The sequence below is a fragment of the Pan paniscus genome, chromosome 6 (assembly GCF_029289425.2).
Source record: "Pan paniscus chromosome 6, NHGRI_mPanPan1-v2.0_pri, whole genome shotgun sequence".
Classification (NCBI taxonomy): Eukaryota; Metazoa; Chordata; class Mammalia; order Primates; family Hominidae; genus Pan; species Pan paniscus.
Genome location: NC_073255.2, coordinates 82,305,008 through 82,325,846, shown reverse-complemented (window position 1 = coordinate 82,325,846; position 20,839 = coordinate 82,305,008). Strand labels below are relative to the sequence as shown.

Sequence of the window (20,839 nt, the reverse complement as noted above, 5' to 3'; positions counted from 1 at the left end):
GGTCTTTTCTCTTTGATCCAAGACTAAAATTTACAAAATGCTTTTGGATTTTCTCATTGTCTCTTTTAATCCTATAATGGTTATCGCCTCACCATGTTTTTTTGTTGTTATTGTTTATGATATTTACATTTACAAAGTCTAAAAGGCTTGTGGCAAATACTGGATTTGTCTCATTGTTTCCCCATGATGAGATTCAAGCTAAACATTTTTTGACGCGAAACTACAGAGATGATGTGTGTGTGTCTTGCTATACATCATATCAGCAGGAACATGGGTCACATTTTAGTAGAAATGATGATGCTAAATTTGGTTGGTTGGTGTAGGTGGGAATCACCTGATCTCGCCATTTGTAAAGGCACATTGTTCCCTCTGTAATTAGAAACTAATATTTGGGGGGTTTTCCCCACTCATTCCTCATTTCTAGTTGGTTTAATTTGTGGGATGATATTTTGAGACACTGAGTATCTATTCCCCAAAGACATTTCACACAATCCTTGCTTAAACCAATTTGTTTTGTTTTGTTTTGTTTTTGAGAAGGAATCTTGCTCTGCTGCCCAGGGTAGAGTGCAATAGTGCAATCTCAGCTCACTGCAACCTCCGCCTTCCAGGTTCAAGTGACTCTCCTGCCTCAGCCCAGTAGCTGGGACTACAGGTGTGTGCCAACACGCCTGGCTAATTTTTGTATTTTTAGTAGAGACGGGGTTTTACTATGTTGGCCAGACTGGTCTCGAACTCCCGACCACAGGTGATCCACCCACCTCGGCCTCCCAAAGTACTGGGATTACAGGCGTGAGCCACCATACCCGGCTGAATCCTTGCTTAAATCAATTATTACACTAGGAATTGCAAACAGCTGATTTTCTAATTCTCTCATGCCTTACATAGTTAGTATCTAGAAGCCTTCTCCTACACAACACGCCTCCTGTTTGAGCCGCACACAGACTGAAATTTTTTTTTTTTTGAGATGGAGTCTCGCTCTGTCGCCTAGGCTGGAGTGCAATGGCGCAATCTCAGCTCACTGCAAGCTCCGCCTCCCGGGTTCAAGTGATTCTCCTGCCTCAGCCTCCCGAGTAGCTGGGATTACAGGTATGCGCCACCACGCCCAGCTAATTTTTAGTCGAGACAGGGTTTCACCATGTTGGCCAGGTTGGTCTTGAACTCCTGACCTCAGGTGATCCACCCACCTCAGTCTCCCAAAGTGCTGGGATTACAGGCATGAGCCACCGCGCCAGGCCAACTAATTTTTTTTTTAATTTGATGTAATGTAACCTATTACGTTCATTAATCTTTTTGAAGCTCTAATTGTTCCAAGTTTGGGCTGTAAGAAACCCTTCGAGTTAGTTCCTACGTCTTTTTGGCAGGTCTCCATAAGTCTCTGAGGCCCCACTTGTTCAGTAAGATGTCCCAGGGCTCATCTGTTACCCTTCTTTCACCAGTCCTGAAACCAGCCCTTTATCATAAGGAATGGTATTCAGAAAAACAAGATCTGAGTGCTTAGTACATTGATTATTTCTGGGTCTGTGGCACAATAAAGAATATATCTGGGCCAGTCATGGTACAATGGTGCAATCTCGGCTCACTGCAACCTCCACCTCCTGGGGTCAAGTGATTCTCCTGCCTCAGCCTCCTCAGTAGCTGGGATTACAGGCATGTACCACTACGCCCAGCTAATTTTTGTATTTTTTTAATAGAGATGGGGTTTTATCATGTTGGTTAGGCTGGTCTCGAACTCGTGACCTCAGGTGATCCGCCTGCCTCAGCCTCCCAAAGTGCTGGGATTACAGGCATGAGCCACCACACCCAGCCATATATATCTGACCTTTGACCCTGGTTCTTGGTACACAGCTTCAAAAAACCTTGGCATTTCCTAAGTAATAGATTCAGGATGAAGGCTGATCACCAGAAAGAAACCAGTGATTAGAGGATTAGAATTTAGGGCCAGCCTGACCTTTGAGGAAAGGAAATACACTGGAGATTCAGCTTAATCAACTGCCCAATGATTTAACCAATCTTGCTTGCATGATGGGATACCAATAAAAACCCTGGACACTGAAGCTCAGTGGGGCTTCCTGGTTGAGGAACACACTAATGTGCCTGGATTCCAAGAGGACAGGACACAGAAGCTCTGTGTCTCTCCCTCATGCCCACTCCCCAGAGTATCTCTTCCTTGCCCGAGAGTATCTCTTCCATTTGACCGTTTCTGATCTGTGGCCTTTATAATAAAACTGCAACCTAGATCGGCCTGGGCAACATGGTGAGACCTTGTCTCTAGAAAGAAATTTAAAATGACCTTGGCGTGGTGGTGCGTGTCTGTAGTCCCAGCTACTCAGGAGGCCGAGATGGGAGGATCCCTTGAGCCCAGGAGTTCAAGGTTGCAGTGAGCCGTGATCACACCACTGCACTTCAGTCTGGATGAAGGAGTGAGACCCTGTCTCAAAAACATCAAAAAACAAAAAACAAACCTGCAATCTTAACTATAGTGCTTTCAGGGAGTTCTGTGAGTCATTCTGGCAAAAAAGTAGATAGCCGTGAGACTTCCAGCAGGTATCTGAAGTCAGGGCAGTCTTCTATAGGACTCTGCCCTAAACCTGTCCAGTCAGACACTAACTCTGGGTAGGATATATCAGAATTGAATTGAACTACAGGATACCCATTTGGTGCCAGAGATGGATGTCAGAACATGCAAAGTCTTTCAGTGAACCCAGCTAGAAAATACTATATATATATATATATAGAGAGAGAGAGAGAGAGAGAGAGAGAGAGAGATATACACACACACGCACACACACATATTTAACTAAGTTTGCAAATATAAATGCACATTTTTTTAAATCTTAAGTCCACATCATTTTTTTAAATCTTAAGTCCATATCAGCCAGCCGGGCGCGGTGGCTCACGCCTGTAATCCCAGCACTTTGGGAGGCCGAGGTGGGTGATCACGAGGTCAGGAGATCAAGACCACGATGAAACCCCGTCTCTACTAAAAATACAAAAAATTAGCTGGGCGCAGTGGCAGGCGCCTGTAGTCCCAGCTACTCGGGAGGCTGAGGCAGGAGAATGGCGTGAACCCAGGAGGCAGAGCTTGCAGTGAGGCGAGATTGCGCCACTGCACTCCAGCCTGGGCAACAGAGCGAGACTCCGTCTCAAAAAAAAAAAAAAGTCCATATCAGCGTCCAAATAAAATCCAACACCACTTGGAAATCACATTAATGCATATCAATCCACCATAGTGTTATTCAGAGCCACACAACAATATTCCATTGTGTGGATATACCATGCTTTTTTCAACCAGTATTCGACAGAGTTGTTTGCTATGTATGCTGCAGTGCATAAGCCTGTGGAAATGCTGTTTTGCATTAATGAAGCTGTATCTTTAAGGCAAATTCATACAACTGGGCCTGCTGGATCATGGATAAATGCATATGTGATTTTGGTAAAAACTGTCAAAAGCCCTTCCATACAGGCTAGACCATCCTGGACTCCCACCTGCAAGGTATGAGTGCCTGTTTACTCAGAGCCTCGCCTAACTGAGTATGTCATCCAGCTTTGGAGTTTTGTTATTATATTCTGAAAGGCGAGAAATGTTTATCAGTGTAGTTTTCATTTGTATTTCTCTTATTATGAGTAAAGTTAAGCATCTTTTCATGTTTAAATCTCTTTGTAGAGCCATTTCTGAGAAATTCTTATTCGTGTGTTTTGCCAACTTTTTCTACTAGGATTTTGGTCAGCTGGAATTACAGGCACGCGCCACCACACCCAGCTAATTTTGCATTTTCAGAAAAGACGGGGTTTCACCATGTTGGTCAGGCTGGTCTCGAACTCCTGACCTCAAGTGATCCACCTGCCTTGGCCTCTCAAAGTGTGGGGATTACAGGCGTGAGCCACGGCACCTGGACAGGTCTGCCTTTTTTTTTTTTTTTTTGAGACAGAGTCTTGCTCTGTTGCCCAGGCTTGAATGCAGCAACATGATCTCAGCTGAATGCAACCTCTGCCGCCAGGGTTCAAAAGATTCTCGTGCCTTAGCCTCCCAAGTAGCTGGGACTACAGATATGCGCCACTATGCCCGGCTTATTTTTTTTGTATTTTTTAGTAGAGATGGGGTTTCACCATGTTGGCCAGGCTGGTCTCGAGCTCCTGACCTCAAGCAATCCACCCACCTCGGCCTCCCAAAGTGCTGGGATTACAAGCATGAGCCACCACACCCAGTCAGGTCTGCCTTTTTTTTTTTTTTTGAGACGGAGTCTCACTCTGTCACCCAGGCTGGAGTGCAGTGGCGCGATCTCTGCTCACTACAAGCTCTGCCTCCCGGGTTCATGCCATTCTCTTGCCTCAGCCTCCCGAGTAGCTGGGACTACAGACGTCCACCACCACACCTGGCTAATTTTTTGTATTTTTAGTAGAGACGGGGTTTCACCGTGTTAGCCAGGATGGTCTCGATCACCTGACCTCGTGATCTGCCTGCCTCGACCTCCCAAAGTGCTGGAATTACAGGCGTGAGCCACCACGCCTGCAGGTCTGCCTTTTTTTGAAAGAGTTCATTGCATAGTAAAAAGATTAACACCTTGTCTGAGATATAAGAGGCAAATAGTTCCTCCTGTTTTGCCTTTTGATTTTTCTTATGGCCATGTAAAACACTTTAAAGTCATTCATAAATTTAATATTTTTTTATTGCTTCTAGATTTTGAATCATACAGAAAAGCTTTCTCCAGGTTATACAATAATCCATCTGATTCTACTATGGCCATGTAAAACACTTTAAAATCATTCATAAATTTAATTTTTTTTATTGCTTCTAGATTTTGAATCATATAGAAAAGCTTTCTCCAGGTTATACAATAATCCATCTGATTCTACTATCTATATAATTTTTTCAACATTCAGCATTTAGCTCGCTCATCCATTTGGAAATTATTCTGACATATATACAAGCTAACAGATGTTTCACATCTTTTTTTTTTTTTTTGAAACAAGGTCTCGCAATGTCATGCAGGCCGGGGTGCAGTGACATGATCACAGCTCACTGCAGCCTCAAACTCCCAGGTCCAAGCAACCCTTCCACCTCAGCCTCCCAAGCAGTTGTGGCTACGGGCACATGCCACTACAACTAGCTAATTTTTTTATTTCTTGTAGAGATGGGGTTTCACTATGTTGCTGAGCCTGGTCCCAAACTTCTGGCCTCAAGAAATCCTCCCATCACGTCAGCCTCCCAAAGTGCTGGGATTACAGGGTGAGCCACTGCACTCAGCCAACATAATTTATTTTTAGAGTCCCTTTTAAACTCCAGGTCTTCAGAGTCCACCTTAAATATATATGAAATTCCTACATATTCTTAGAATTTTATTCTGTTGCAAGGGTCTTTGTCTCATCATGAGCCAGTACTACAGTTTTAATTAGAGATACCTTGTGGTATGTTTCAATATGTGGGAGTCTTGACAGAGCAAGACTCCGTCTCAAAAAAAAAAAATAGGCAGACCTGGCTGGGTGTGGTGGCTCATCCTTCTCATCACTACTTTCACCAGGGTTTTAATAACTATTATTCCATGTTTATTTTTTCCACATGAATAGATCAATCTAGATCTAGGAGGCTAGAGGACCTACTAGAATTTTTATTGGGATTCCATCAAACTTATACATTAAGAGAACTGACATCTTTACCATTCTGAGTCACTCTACCTAAAACAAGGAATGTCTTTCCATTTGTTCGAGTCCACTTTGATATCATTCAGGAATGTTTTAAAGTTTTCCAACGTAGGTTTAAGACACTTCTTTTTAAATTAATCTGTAGGTAGGCCAGGTGTGGTAACTCACGCGTGTAATCCCAGCACCATAGGAGGCCAAGGCGGGCAGATCGCCTGAGGTCAGGAGTTCGAGACCAGCCTGGCCAACATGGTGAAATCCCGTCTCTACTAAAAATACAAAAATTAGCTCAGCGTGGTGGTATGCACCTGTAGTCCCGGCTACTCGGGAGGCTGAGGCAGGAGAATCACTTGAAACCAGGAGGCAGAGGTTGCAGTGAGCCGAGATTGCACCACTGCACTCCAGCCTGGGTGACAGAATGAGACTCCATTTCAAAAAAATAAAAAATAAATTAATCGATAGGTAATTATTTATCTTTTATGTAGCTAGTCTAAATGAGGTGTTCTCTTTTACTATAGCTTCTAACTGGCTATTGTTTGGAAATATAAAGTCTATTGACTTTCTACATTATGATATCCTGCTAACCTTACTGAGTTCATTTGAATTTGTATAGGTTTTAGCATTGATTTTCTTGGATTTTCTAGTAGCTTTTTTTTTAAGGCTTATGGACTACATATAATTTTTAATTTAGGGGATTCTCATTTTCCAAAACTCACAGTTAAATTGAGGCTGTTATTTTTATAGTATAGTATATACAATATTACTTCAATTTCAGATCACTGGAATCTGCATGAAATCCTACTGCATTGTACATTCTCACATTCATCTAGTCACTGAAACAGTCACATCCCAGATTGGTATTTCCTGGATTCCTAGGGGCCCCACTCATGCTGATCTCCACACCCACAGACCAGGCTGCCATCCTTATGCCCCAACACCACTTAGTCTATACAGCAGATAAGCAAATTTACACTGGAGTTTCACTTGGAATCTCAACCATAATATATCCTATCATGCTGTTCATCTTCAAATAGCCCTGAATAAAATCTCTCTAACCATCTACAACAAGCTTGTCCAACCCACAGCCCACTGGCCCAACACAAATTTGTAAGCTTTCTTAAAACATGATGAGATTTATTTTGTGATTTTTTTTTTTTTTTTTTTTAGCTCATCAGCTATCATTAGTGTATTTTATGTGTGGCCCAAGACATTTTTTCTACCAATGTGGCCCAGGAAAGCCAAAAGATTGGACACCCCCGATCTACAATGTCCTCAGTCCTTGTTCTCAAATCTCCTGCTTATCCTCTGATGAGCTGACTTTCACAGGCCTGAGAAGGGAGATGCTCACGACGCTCATGAAAAATGGCAAAAAAATTATAAAACTCTCAAGACAGAAGCTAGAGAAATGAAACTCCTCTGTGAGCTCAGATGGACTACACAGTAATAAAGAAATACTAAATGGTAACCAACTGCGGGAGCCAAGTGCAACATTTCCCAAAGTAACGGTACCTTTTCTTTCTTCACATGATCCATAATTTTGCCCAAATCTTCAACATCAACAATGGAATTTAGGCTCTGACGGTCCTCACCACCAAACTCTTCTTCACTGGAGCTCTCGAAGGGTTCTTCCTCCTGGAAGAGAAATGCTTCAGAAATACATTGTTCAAAGGGGCAAAGGCAAAGTTCTCTTACCCTCCCTCCCACACTGAGAATTCACTATGTCTCTAAATTCTTTTTTTTTTTTTTCTTTGAGACAGGGTCTCGCTCTGTCGCCCAGGCTGGAGCACAGTGGCGTCATCTCAGCTCACTGCAACCTCCACCTCTCAGGTTCAAGCGATTCTCCTGCCTCAGCCTCCCAAGTAGCTAGGATCACAGGCGCCTACCACCATGCCTGGCTAATTTTTGTAGTTTTAGTAGAGACAGGGTTTCACCATGTTGGCCAGGCTGGTCTCGAACCCCTGACCTCAGGTAATCCACCCACCTCAGCCTCCCAAAGTGATGAGATTACAGGCGTGAGCAACAGCGCTCGGCTGTCTATAAATTCTTATTTTAAAAATAAAATCTAGGCTGGGCATGGTGGCTCACACTCATAATCCCAGCACTTTGTGAGGCCAAGATGGGAAGACTTTGAAACCTCAGGAGTTTGAAACCAGCCTGGGGAACATAGCAAGACCACATTGCTACAAAAAAATGTATACAATTAGCCAGATGTGGTAGCACATGCCTATAATCCCAACTACTTAGGAGGCTGACGCAGGAGCATCACTTGAAGCCAGGAGTTCAAGACCAGCCTGGGCAACAGAGTGAAACCCTCATCTCTACAAAAACAACAACAACAATGAAGAAATAAATCTTAAGTCTTTAGCATCAGACTAACAACTGTGAAAGGGCATAATGGAGTGGGAACAACTAACACTTCACCTGCCCTCTCACGTCACAGTGACATGAGCTGGGCTCAGGGGAACGAGACACATACCAAGCAGAAGTAGAGGAAATGTGACATCACTGGAAAGACACATTTGCTGAGTATCTACTACGTCCCCAACACAATGTTCATATACCCATTCATTTCATCCTTAACTACTTCTGATGTAGACAGGTTCAACATCATCTCATAGATGAGGAAATTAAAGGTAGAGAAGTTAAGAAATCACGGCTAATACGTGGCAGCCTTCATCCCTTTCTCCAATTGAGGATAAGGCAGAATAAAACGTTAGAGAGATTTTTTTGTTTGTTCTTTGTTGTTGTTGTTGTTGTTGAGTCTTGCTCTGTCACCCAGGCTGGAGTGCAGTGGCGTGATCTTGGCTCACTGCAACCTCTACCTCCTTGGTTCAAGCAATTCTCACGCCTCAGCCTCCAGAGTAGCTGGGACTACAGGCATGCACCATCACACTCGGCTAATTTTTGTATTTTTAGTAGAGACAGGGTTTCACCATGTCAGCCAGGCTGGTCTCAGACTCCTGACCTCAGGTGACGCGCCCGCCTCAGCCTCCCAAATTGCTGGGGTTACAAATGTGAGCCACCGTGCCCAGCTGATAAAGAGATTTTTAAGAGGTGAAGTAGTTCTTTGTTTTCAACAGCAGGTACTTTCTCAGTAACTCAAGGGTCACTTTAAAAGAAACAGGCCGGACACAGTGGCTCACTCCTGTAATCCCAGCACTTTGGGAGGTCAAGGCAGATGGATCACCTGAGGTCAAGAGTTCGAGACAAGCCTGACCAACACGGTGAAACTCTGTCTCTACTAAAAATACAAAAATTAGCCGAGCGTGGTGGCATGCGCCTGTAGTCCCAGCTATTCCAAAGGCTGAGACAGGAGAATTGCTTGAACCCAGGAGGTGGAGGTTGCAGTGAGCCGAGATCGTGACCCTGCACTCCAGCTTTGGCAACAGAGCAAGACTCCATCTCAAAAAAAAAGAAAAGAAAAAAATTAAATTAAAAGAAACAAAATGTCAATAACCTTCATATGCTGGCCAATATGCCCCACAGTATAGCAGAGAGATGTCATATAATCAGATGCTGCTGCTAAGTGTTCAATACAAAATAAAACAGCCCCTCTTAGACGAGGTCACGCCTGTCCTGTGCCAGATGATAGGATTATCACGGACGATCTTACGCTCTCCTATTTGAAACCAAGCCTGAGACTACAGAAGTGGCGCTGTGGCTGGCTCTCTGGTTCTCTTTTGCTTTGTCAATAAAAGAGTAGTCTTCTCTGCCTTGCTTCCAGATGACAAAATAAATTGTTCCCAGAAATAAGTGTATGAATGTGTTCTTTAATTTAGCCCAGCTTCAACAGAAAGTCTCTGCCAGTTAAGTCCACCCTGATATCCCAGCCTCATGCCCAAGCTGTCAAGAAGAGACAAGTACACCACGTGAAACATACTTTCTAACAATTAGTCCATTTTTAGATCTTCTAGTCCAGTGTCTCCCAACCAGTTTGTCTAAATATATAACAATACCTTCAGTATTAGGATCTCCTGATGCACTCATTTTCCTAGAATTGCAAGAAGTTCCGTATTGCCCATGTGCCCTATGCTCCTACCTCATCATTTCCAATAAATTTCAGAATATTAGACACAGAAGAGACATCAGGGATCATATAGTCCAATCTCACCATGTTATCCTGGACAAGAAGTCAGTAAACTTTTACTGTAAAACACCAAATTGTAAGTATTTCTGACCTTGTGGGGCATACAATCCTGTCTTTACTATGCAAATCTGCCCCTCTAACACCAAAGCAGCTATGACAATACATAAATGAATGAACATGGCTATGCTTCCAAAACTTTTATTTTAAAAAATTAAAAAACAAGCTGGGTGCAGTGGCTCACACTTATAATCCCAACACTTTGGGAGGCCAAGGCAGGAGGATCGCTTGAGCTCAGGAGTTTGAGACCAGCCTGGGCAACACAGTGGGACCTCATCTCTACAAAAAATTAAAAAAACTTAGCTGGGCATGATGGTGCACGCCTGTAAGCCCAGCTACTCAGGAGGCTGAGATAGGAGGATCACTTGAGCCCAGGAGTTAGAGGCTGCAGTGAGCTATGCACTACTGCACTCCAGCCTGGGGAACAGACCAGCCCCTGTCTCAAAAGAAAAACAGGCAATAGGCTGGATCTGGCCAGTGAGCCTGTTTGCTGATCCCTGTCCTAGACTCTCCTTGATAACTGCTCCTTAGACTCAAGTTTCTAATGGAAAGACTCATGTCGAGAATTTACTTTTTCCAAAAGGAACCTACTTCATCTTCACATCAAATCAAATCAAAACTGCTAACTTGGTTCTGTGACCTTGGGAAACTTCAAAAGTTATCTTGAACACTGCATATACTCATGGTAGCCAGTAGTGCTTGAAAACTAATGCGACACATTCCCCTGGTCCTCACAAAGATTCCAACCCAGTAAGAGACACACAGGTACTACATCGAAAGGGGAAATGCTTTAATGAAAGGGTTTAGGAATACGAAAAGGAGCCATGCAGTGGGCTCCAAATCCACGGGTGGCTGCCTGAATGAGACGATACCTGAGTCAAATGTGAAGGGTAAGTAAACAGGCCTGGCCAGGGAAAGACATGTGGGAATGCTGTTGGAAGGGGATGGGCAAAGTCACTTAGGCAAGCACCAGGAGGCATGCAGCTACTATCAGTCACTCAGAAAGTACCAGCAGATGGAGAATAAAGCACATGACATGGGGAGAAAATGTAGCAGAGAAAGATGTGGGCCGGACTGCAAAGGATCTTGCCTGTCCTGGAAAGAGAGAATGAGAAGCGTCTAACATGGTCTGAACAGAGAAATAACACAGACCTGCACTTCAATAGCTCACTCAACTGGGAAGACAGAAGGTAATTTAAGGGAAACAAGACTATAGACAAGGATAAATCTGAACAACGTACGACAATCCCCTAGGGAAGAAAAGATGTTGGCCTGAACTAAAGAGTAACAGGTGAGCAGAAGGTTGGATATTCAAACTCATTTGACAAATTTGTTTTTTATTTTTTTTGGAGACAGCGTCTCGCTCTGTCACCCAGGCTGGAGTGCAGTGGCGCAATCTCGGCTCACTGCAACCTCCACCTCCCAAGTTCAAGCGATTCTCCTGCTTCAGCCTCCCGAGTAGCTGGGATTACAGGTGCCTGCCACCATGCCCAGCTAATTTTTGTATTTTTAATAGAGACAGGGTTTCACCATGTTGGTCAGGCTGGTCTCAAACTCCCAATCTCATGATCCGCCCACCTTGGACTCCCAAAGTGCTGGGATTACAGGCATGAGCCACCGCGCCCAGCCTTGACAAATATTTTTAGAACCAAGGAGACCACGTAGCTAGAGGCTGGAGAGGAAGAGAGAGAATAATAGGATGACAATGGAGAAATTCAAGAGTCAGATTAGGTGCTAAGGTCACACTAAGCAACGAAGTTTTTATGAAAGCAGCAATGAAAAATCACTTTTAAACAGGAGGGTAACATGGTCTGATTTGTATTTTTAAGATTACTTGGCCGGACACAATGGCTCACGTCTGTAATCCCAGCACTTTGGGAAGCCAAGGCGGGTGGATCACGAGGTCAGGAGATCGAGACCATCCTGGCTAATGTGGTGAAAGCCGGTATCTACTAAAAATATAAAAAATTAGCTGGGCATGGTGGCGGGCATCTGTAGTCTCAGCTACTCGGGAGCCTGAGGCAGGAGAACTGCTTGATCATAGCTCACTGCAGCTTTTAACTCCTGAGCTCAAGTGATCCTCCTGCCTCGGCCTCCTGAGTAGCAGGGATTTACAGGCCTGAGCCACCATCCTGTCTACTTTTAATTTTTGTTTTTGTGGAGACACGGTCTCACTATTTTGCCCAGGCTGATCTTGAACTCCTAGCCTCCAGCAATCCTCCCACCCACCTTGGCCTCCCAAAGTGTTGGGATTATAGGCATGAGCCTCCACACTGGCTGTAAGCTCTTTAAGTTATGGGACCCATAACCTGAATTGAAATTGATGTTTCATTCCAATTTCATTGCAGTCATAGCTTGGACTGAAATGAAATTGGAATGAAACATCTGTCATATCACTTCCTGTTGAGCTAAGTAATTATCTCTTGAAGCCATCTGCTCTGTGGGCTTGACTCAGACTGACTGACTCCAGGTAGCCATAAAATGCTATTTGCATTGCACACCATACCTCATATCTTGTCATTCAACAGTGCATAGCTAATCACTAATCAATATTATCGCTATAAAGCAATAAGAATTTCTGTCCAACAACTTGGTATCGACCACTCCTTGTTCCCTTTGCTTTTAAAAACCTGCTTGTAACAAAAGCTAATGGAGCAGTCCCTTCAGCTGCAAAGTGTGTCTGAGGCAGCTGCCCTCATTTTGGCTCAAATAAACCCTTTAAATTATATTTATATATTTTGGCTAGGTGCAGTGGCTCACCCCTGTAATCCCAATCCCAGTGCTGTCCGAGGCCAAGATGGGAGGTTTGCTCGAGGCCAGGAGTTAGAGACTAGCCTGGGCAACATAGTGAGACACTGTCTCTAATTTACAAAACGGTCTGGGCATGGTGGCTCATGCCTGTAATCCCAGCACTTTGGGAGGCTGAGGCGGGCAGATCACCTGAGGTCAGGAGTTCGAGACCAGCCTAACCAACATGATGAAACCCCATCTCTATTAAAAAAATACAAAAATTAGCTGGGCGTAGTGGTACATGCCTGTAATCCCAGCTACTCAGGAGGCTGAGGCAGGAGATGGGAGCTGGGGGAAGGGGTGGGGAGGAAATGAGTATGAAACAGTCAACTTGGAGAGTAAGAAGGGGAATCTGCAAGGGAAGTTGTGAGCCTGTAGAGCACTTCTGAGTCTAAACTTGAGCCCGTGGTCGTGAATCTATAGTCAAACAATCAGCAGCAGACACGAGGAAGGCTGATGTGAAGGGGATGGTTTCAGCCTGGCTTGGGGTTTGGCCAGTCGGGTTACAAGAGTGAGTGAGAGGTTGAAAACGTTAAGGCTGGGCACGGTGGGTCACGCCTGTAATCCCAGTATTTTGGGAGGCCCAGTATTTTGTTTTTTTCTTTTTTTTTTTTTTTTTTTTTTTGAGACTGAGTCTCACTCTGTCGCCCAGGCTGGAGTGCAGTCGCATGATCTCAGATCACTGCAACCTCCACCTCCCGGGTTCAAGCGATTCTTGTGCCTCAGCCTCCCAAGTAGCTGGGATTACAGGTGCCCGCCACCACACCTGGCTAATTTTTGTATTTTTAGTAGAGATGGGGTTTCGCCACGTTGGCCAGAATGGTCTCGAACTCCCGACTTCAAGTGATCCACCCACCTTGGCCTCCCAAAAGTGCTGGGATTACAAGCGTGAGCCACCGCGCCCGGCCTAAAGAAGAGATTCTGGAAAGCATCTAGCACGATATGGCTTAATTCCTAAGGCCTCTCTCTCTCTCTGAAACACCACCACATGAGTTTCACATCTTCCTTCTTTTTTTGTTATTGTTTCTGTCTTTGTTTTGGGGGCAGGGTCTCACTCTGTGGCCCAGGCTGGAGGGCAGTGGCATGATCACAGCTCACTGCAGTCTCAAATTCCTGGGCTCAAGCAATCCTCCCAACTCCACCTCCTACGTAGCTGAGACAACAGGCATGCACCACCATGCCTTGCTAAATTTAAAATTATTGTGGTAAAGATAGGGTCTTGCTATGTTGCCCAGGCTGGTCTTAAACTCCCGGACTCAAGCAATACCCCCACCTTGGCCTCCCAAAGTGTGGGGATTACAAGTGCGAGCCACTGCACTCAGCCAGATCTTCCTTCTAACCAGAAGCCAACGAGATGGTTTATTGAGAAAGAGGTCAAGCTCGAGATCTCCAAGCAGAAGGGGAAAGCCTCAAGAGATGAACACACAGGCGGTATACCTCGGTGTCTCTATGATGCAATTCATCCTGCTCGTGAGATCCTTCCTCCCTCTCCTCTGAGCCATGTTGGTGAGATTCACATTTGCCTTTCTTGCAGTGGCTGCCACAGGACTTCTTTCTCTCCCCTTTCTGAAGTGCCTGCAGCTGGGAGATGAACTTGGTCTTCCATGCTCTGAAGTCGGCCTCAATGCTGCCGTGCTTGCTTTTAACCACGTCGCAGTCGCCCTCCCCTCGACTCATCACACGATGCGCGCCAAGCATCCAGAGCCACTTGTCAACATTTTTGCCAACCTGCGAGGAAAAGATAGATAGGCTAAAAGCACAGTTCTCTAAATCAGGGTTTTCCAGACTGCTCTGCAAAAGCCCAAAGTCCTTCTGGGGCCCCTAGTCATGGGCTGCCGCTAAGGAAGAGGAAATTGCTTGGCAAAATGACCTTCAAGCCTTCAAGCTCCAGCCTTGACCCAGAAGAGCTGCATTTAATGTATTCTACTTTTCTGCCTTAGATTTATTTTTTTAAACAAAAGGACAAACAAACCCCCTTTATCAAATGAAGGGTTAATGACTAAAAAAAAGTTTGAAACCTACCATTCTATATCATGATAAGAACAAAACAGGAGTTAACAAAATAAATGAGTTCCAAAAATGTAACAAAGCCTATGGGGCCTAAGCCTACTCAGTTATAAAATGAAAATGTAATCAATTTGGCAAGATTCGTAATTTCCTAAACTCAGTAATTTATTTCACTGTGATATGAAGCAATTAAGCTGAGGAACAGGGGTTATCAGAGGCATAGTTAAGAGTTCAAAAACTTAATAAGCTTCCTGAGTGGCAAGGCATTAAACAAAATATTTACGTATCTACGCCAGGCGAAGTGTCTCATGTCTGTAATCCCAGCACTTTGGGAGGCTGAGGCAGGCAGATTGTTTCAAGCCAGGAGTTCAAGACCAGCCTGGCCAACATGGTGAGACCCCATCTCTACTAAAAATACAAAAATTAGTGGGGCGTGGTGGCACATGCCTATAATTCAGGCTACTTGTAAGGCCGAGTCATGAGAATTCCTTGAACCCTGGAGGCAGAAGTTGCAATGAGCCGAGATTGTGCCATTGCACTCCAGCCTGGGCAAGAGAGTGACTCTGTCTCAAAAAAAAAAAAAAAAAAAAAAAAAAAAAAAAATTTACATATCTGAATTTTCCCAATCATAGTCTAATTTATTTGAAAATATGGGGAGAGGCCAGATGCAGTGGCTCACGTCTATAATTCCAGCACCTTGGGAGACCGGGGTGAGAAGAATGCTCAAGCCCGAGTTCAACACCAGCCTGGGCACCAAAGTAAAACCCCGTCTCTACAAAAAATACAAAAACTAGCTGGATGTGTGGTGGGCGCCTGTGGTCCCAGCTACTCAGTAGGCTAAGGTGGGAGGATCACCTGAGCCCAGGGAGGTCGAGGCTGCAGCAAGCCACTGAACTCCAACCTAGGCAACATGGTGAGACCCTCTCTCAAAAAACACATAATCAAAAATGTTTTTAATGAAAATATGGAGCAAAATCTACATTGTGACACAACAATAGAATGAAAACAGCTTTTATTTTATTTATTTATTTTTTTTGAGACAGAGTTTCACTCTTCTTACCAAGGCTGGAGTGCAATGGCACGACCTCGGCTCACTGCAAACTCTACCTCCCGGGTTCAAGTGATTCTCCTGCCTCAGCCTCCCAAGTAGTTGGGACTACAGGCATGCACCACCACGCCCGGCTAATTTTGTATTTTTAGTAGAGATGGGGTTTCTCCATGTTGGTCAGGCTGGGGTTGAACTCCCGACCTCAGGTGATCCGCCCGCCTCTGCCTCCCAAAGTGCTGGCATTACAGGAGTGTGCCACCGCGCCCAGCCGTAAACAGCTTTTAAAGAAAACTCCCCACCTCCACCATCACTCACACTCCACCAGAGACAGACAGCTAGGCAGGGCCCATCCCTAGGAAGAGGTACACAATGCAAATGACCAAGAAACTGAGAGGCTCCATCATTTCATTTTTTCAAGTGTAGAGAACAGGATGCAAAAGGAGCCAAGTTAATTTCATTTAGAAAAATAGCCCGGGAAAACTAACCAAAAAATTTAATGTTTTATTATGTAAAGTGCAATGAATGTTTTTTCCTTCATTTCCCTTGAAAAATTCATGATCTTTTTTTTTTTTTTGAGACATAGTCTCACTCTGTTGCCCAGGCTAGAGTGCAGTGGTGAGATCTCGGCTCACTGCAAGCTCTGCCTCCCGAGTTCACGCCATTCTCCTGCCTCAGCCTCCCGAGTAGCTGGAACTACAGGCATCCACCACCACACCTGGCTAATTTTTTTGTATTTTTAGCAGAGACGGGGCTTCACCATGTTAGCCAGGATGGTCTCGATCTCCTGACCTCGTGATCCGCCCGCCTCAGCCTCCCAAAGTGCTGGGATTACAGGCGTGAGCCACCATGCCCAGCCGAAAATTTCATGATTTTTTAAAACTGAGCTCAGGCTGGACACGTTCATGCCTGTAATCCCAGAAATTTGGGAGGCTGAGGTGGGTAGGACTGCTTGAGGCCAGGAGTTTGAACCAAGCCTGGGCAACACAGTGAGACCCTCATCTCTAAAAAAATTGAAAGATTAGCCAGGGGTAGTGGTGCAGCCTATAGGGAGGCTGACTTGGGAGGATCCCTTGAGCCTAGGACTTCAAGGTTCAGAGAATTCTGATCAGGTCACTGCATTCCAGCCTGGATGACAAAGCAAGACCCTGTCTTGAAAAAATAAACATAATTTAAAAAAAAAATTTTTTTTAAGAGTTCACCTGCATAAAGAGCTTGGGCAGGCTGGGCATGCTGGCTCACACCTGTAATCCCAGCACTCTGGGAGGCCGAGGTGGGTGGATCACCTGAGGTCAGGAGTTCGAGAACAGCCTGGCCAACATGGTGAAACCCTGTCTCTACCAAAAATGCAAAAAAATTAGCCAGGCATGGTGGTGGGTGCCTGTAATCCCAGCTACTCGGGAGGCTGATAAATGAGAACCGCTTGAACCCGGGAGGCGGAGGTTGCAGTCAGCTGAGATCCCGCCACTGCACTCCAGCTGGGGATTAGAGCAAGACTCTGTTTCCAAAAAAAAAAAAACAGAAGAGGCCGGGCACAGTGGCTCACTTTGGGCGGATCACATGAGGCCAGGAGTTCACAACTAGCCTGGCTGGCATGGTGAAATCCCGTCTCTAGTAAAAATACAAAAATTAGCCAAGCCTGGTGGCACATGCCTGTAATCCCAGCTACTCGGGAGGTTGAGGCAGGAGAATCACTTGAACCCGGGAGCTAGAAGTTGCAGTGAGCTGAGATGGTGCCACTGCACTCCAGCCTGGGCGACAGAGCAAAACTCTATCTCAATCAATCAATTAATAAAATAATAGAAGAAATGTATTTATTACTAGCTACCAAAGTTTGTGGATTATTTCACATACATGTGTGTTTATGTGTGTGTACGTGTGTGCACGTGTGTGTTTGTGTGTGTGTACGTGTGTGTGCGTGTGTGTGTGTGTGTGTTTATGGGGAGAATTTATTCCTATAATTCAATATAGACCTACCTTGTTGAAGTGGCTAGCATAGGCAGAATTTCCCAGGCCAAATACCGCATATCTCATACCCTTCAGGTAAGTTTTGCCAAATCGAAAATCAATGGATGCTTCCTCTAACCATTTGCAGAACCACTCTGCACTTTCAGTTGGTAGGCCATCAGTGTATGTCGCAACCAGGAAGACACAAACATTTTTACTAGTCACCTAACCAAGAAAGTAATTGTTTCAGTAGAACATTCAAGGCATAAATTATCTCAATGAAGAAAATCCTTTGAAAAAAAGCATACTCATCTCAAAGAACAAAGGGCACCTTCATAAACATGGTTCATTTTCGAAAGTGAAGGGCATGACTAAGAAACACAGCAAGAACAGCTTGCACGGGGGAGAAAACCCAGTCCCTTGCTCCTGCCAGTATACCTCCTGGTATATTTCACCATATACGCCATTCCGTTATCCAGACTATACATTCTCATCATCGCTAATTTGCCACAGTGGAAACAAAATCCAAATCAATCAAGAAAAAATACAGGCCGGGTGCGGTGGCTCAAGCCTGTAATCCCAGCACTTTGGGAGGCTGAGGCGGGCGGATCACAATGTCAGGAGATCGAGACCATCCTGGCTAATACGGTGAAACCTTGTCTCTACTAAAAATACAAAAAATTAGCTGGGCATGGTGGCGGGTGCCTGTAGTCCCAGCTACTCGGGAGGCTGAGGCAGGAGAATGGCATGAATCCGGGAGGCAGAGCTTGCAGTGAGCCAAGATCACGCCACTGCACTCCAGCCTGGGCGACAGAGCAAGACTCCATCTCAAAAAAAAAAAAAAAAAAAAAAAAAAAGGAAAAAATGCAGAGAGATGGCCAGGCACGGTGGCTACTAATGGAAGAACACACTGGGGGAAAATAAGGCACCTGAGTTTCAAACCTTAAGAGAAAACAACAGCTCATGTTCCTGCTTCCTTAGAGTGGAAGCTGCTCTGTGGTGTCAAAAAGACAAGGAATGTGGTGACCTTGCTTATCCAATAAGAGTTGTATTTGGTGTTTGAGATTGTTTTAAATCTCTGAAGTCTCCAAGGAATAGGGGAACCATGTTCTCGGTCCATTAACATCTCCTCAGGCAGGAAGCTGTGAATATCCATATCAAGGCAGTGGATGTTGGCTTGGCCCAGTGGCTCATACCTGTAATCCCAGGACTTTGGGAGGCTGAGGCGGGTGGATCACTTGAGATCAGGAGTTCAAGACCAGCCTAAGCAACACAGTGAAACCCTATCTCTACTAAAAATACAAAAACTAGGCAAGCGCGGTAGTGGGTGCCTGTAGTTCCAGCTACTCGGGAGGCTGAGGCAGGAGAACTGCTTGAGCCCAGGAGGCAGAGGCTGCAGGGGGCCACAATCACACCACTGCACACTGCACTCCAGCCTGGGCAACAAAGCAAAGACTCCATCTCAAAAAAAAAAAAAGAAAAGAAAAGAAAAAATACAGAGAGATCTCTAAAAAATTATCTAATAAATTAAAGCAATAAAAAGTTTTAAACATAAAGTAATTTAACACTTGGCACCATTATCTAAACAGAACTGTTGCAAATCCCAGGGATACAAAATACAGGCTAGGTATCCGTTATCCAGAATGTTTGGGATGGGAAGTTTTTTGGATTTTAGAGGTTTTTTTCTGTTTTGGTTTTTTTTTTAAATCTGCATATACAAAATGATGTGCCTTGGGGATATATCAAGTCTAAACACAAAATTCCTTTGTTTCATATACACCTTACACACATAGCCTGTAGGTAACTTTATACAATATTTTTCACAATTTCATATATGAAACAAACTTTTGACTGCGTTTTGACCTTGACCCATTACAGGAGGTCAGGTGCGAAATTTTCCACTTGTGGCCTCCTGTCAGCGCTCCAGAAATTTGGATTTTAAAGCATTTCCAATTTGCGGTTCAGGGATTCTCAACCTGTGTATCCTTAGTCTTGATAGCCTGGTGTTTGAATTCATCTTAAGAGTTCCAAGTCATGAGGTAAGTTATAAGTAATATCAAAGTTTGCTAATAATTTTTCACAAATAATTTAGAGCACATTCAAGCTCACTCATGTGCACACCAATACATTTTCTTGGGGGACAAAGAAATGGACAGAGTTAAAGCTAGATATTTAACCACTAAGACGGGGCCGGTAAACTACAATCCATGAGCCACATCTTGCTTGCTGCCTTTTTGCTTTTTTTTTTTGAGACAGAGTCTCGCTCTGTCACCCAGGCTGGAATGCAGTGGCATGATCTCAGCTCACTGCAACCTCCACCTCCCGAGTTTAAGCAATTCTCATGCCTCAGCCTCCCAAGTAGCTGGGACTACAGGCGTGCACCACCATGGCTAATTTTTCTATTTTTAATAGAGACGGGGTTTCACCATGTTGCCCAGGCTGTTCTTATATGCCTGAGCTCAAGCGATCCACCAGCCTTGACTTCTCAACTTGCTGGGATTATATAGGCAAGAGCCACCACGCCTGGCCTCTATTTTTTTTAAAGAAAGTTTTAGTGCAACACAGCCACACTCATTCATTTACATATTATCTATGGCTGTTTTGTGCCTCAGTGGCAAAACTGAGTAGCTGCCCAGCCCACAAAGGTGAAGATACTACCTGGCCCTTTACGTGAAAGTTTGTCAACCCCAGCTCTATGTGCTGCTTCTTTTTTTTTTTTTTTCAGACGGAGATTTGCTTTTGTCACCCAGGCTAGAGGGCAATGGCGCGATCTTGGCTCACTGCGACCTCCGCCTCCCAGGTTCAAGCAATTCTCCTGCCTCAGCCTCCCGAGTAGTTGGGATTAACAGGCGCCCACCACCAACCCCAGCTAATTTCTGTATTTTGAGTAGAGACGTGGTTTCACCGTGTTGGCCAGGCTGGTCTCGAACTCCTGACCTCAGGTGATCCACCTACCTCAGCCTCCCAAAGTGCTGGGATTACAGGCGTGAGCCACCACACCCAGCCTCTGCTTCTCTAACTCTACCTGTGTCAGCATCACCAGGAGCACTGTTTAAGCTCTACGATGCAGCTAGGCTAAGACCTGAGATTCTGCATTTCTAGCAAGTTCACAGGAGATGCTGATGCTGCTGGCTCAGGGGCCACACTTTGAGAACCACTGCTGTAGGGTGAAATCCCCTAACTGGGCATGACTGGAGAAAAAAGGGGAGGAACATTTTTCAGATGAAGAAATTAAACCCTCATAGATATTAAGTAATGCGCCCAGGCGC

The 20,839-nt window shown here is 44.7% G+C and overlaps 1 protein-coding gene across 3 annotated transcripts in view; it reads right to left on the bottom strand.

The window, feature by feature from the left end:
• The window catches only part of LOC100969148 (S-adenosyl-L-methionine-dependent tRNA 4-demethylwyosine synthase TYW1), a 246,532-nt gene that overhangs the window by 210,699 nt on the left and 14,994 nt on the right, over positions 1-20,839 (bottom strand). For 2 of the 3 annotated variants that reach the window (XM_034964192.3, XM_055115061.2), the window contains exons 5-7: positions 17,601-17,795; positions 14,009-14,299; positions 7,147-7,269 (exon numbers count right to left, since the gene is read on the bottom strand). In XM_034964192.3, coding sequence (XP_034820083.2) covers positions 7,147-7,269; positions 14,009-14,299; positions 17,601-17,795 — 609 coding nt within the window. The remainder of the gene's footprint in view (positions 1-7,146; positions 7,270-14,008; positions 14,300-17,600; positions 17,796-20,839) is intronic. The other variant, XM_034964194.4, reaches the window with a different exon arrangement.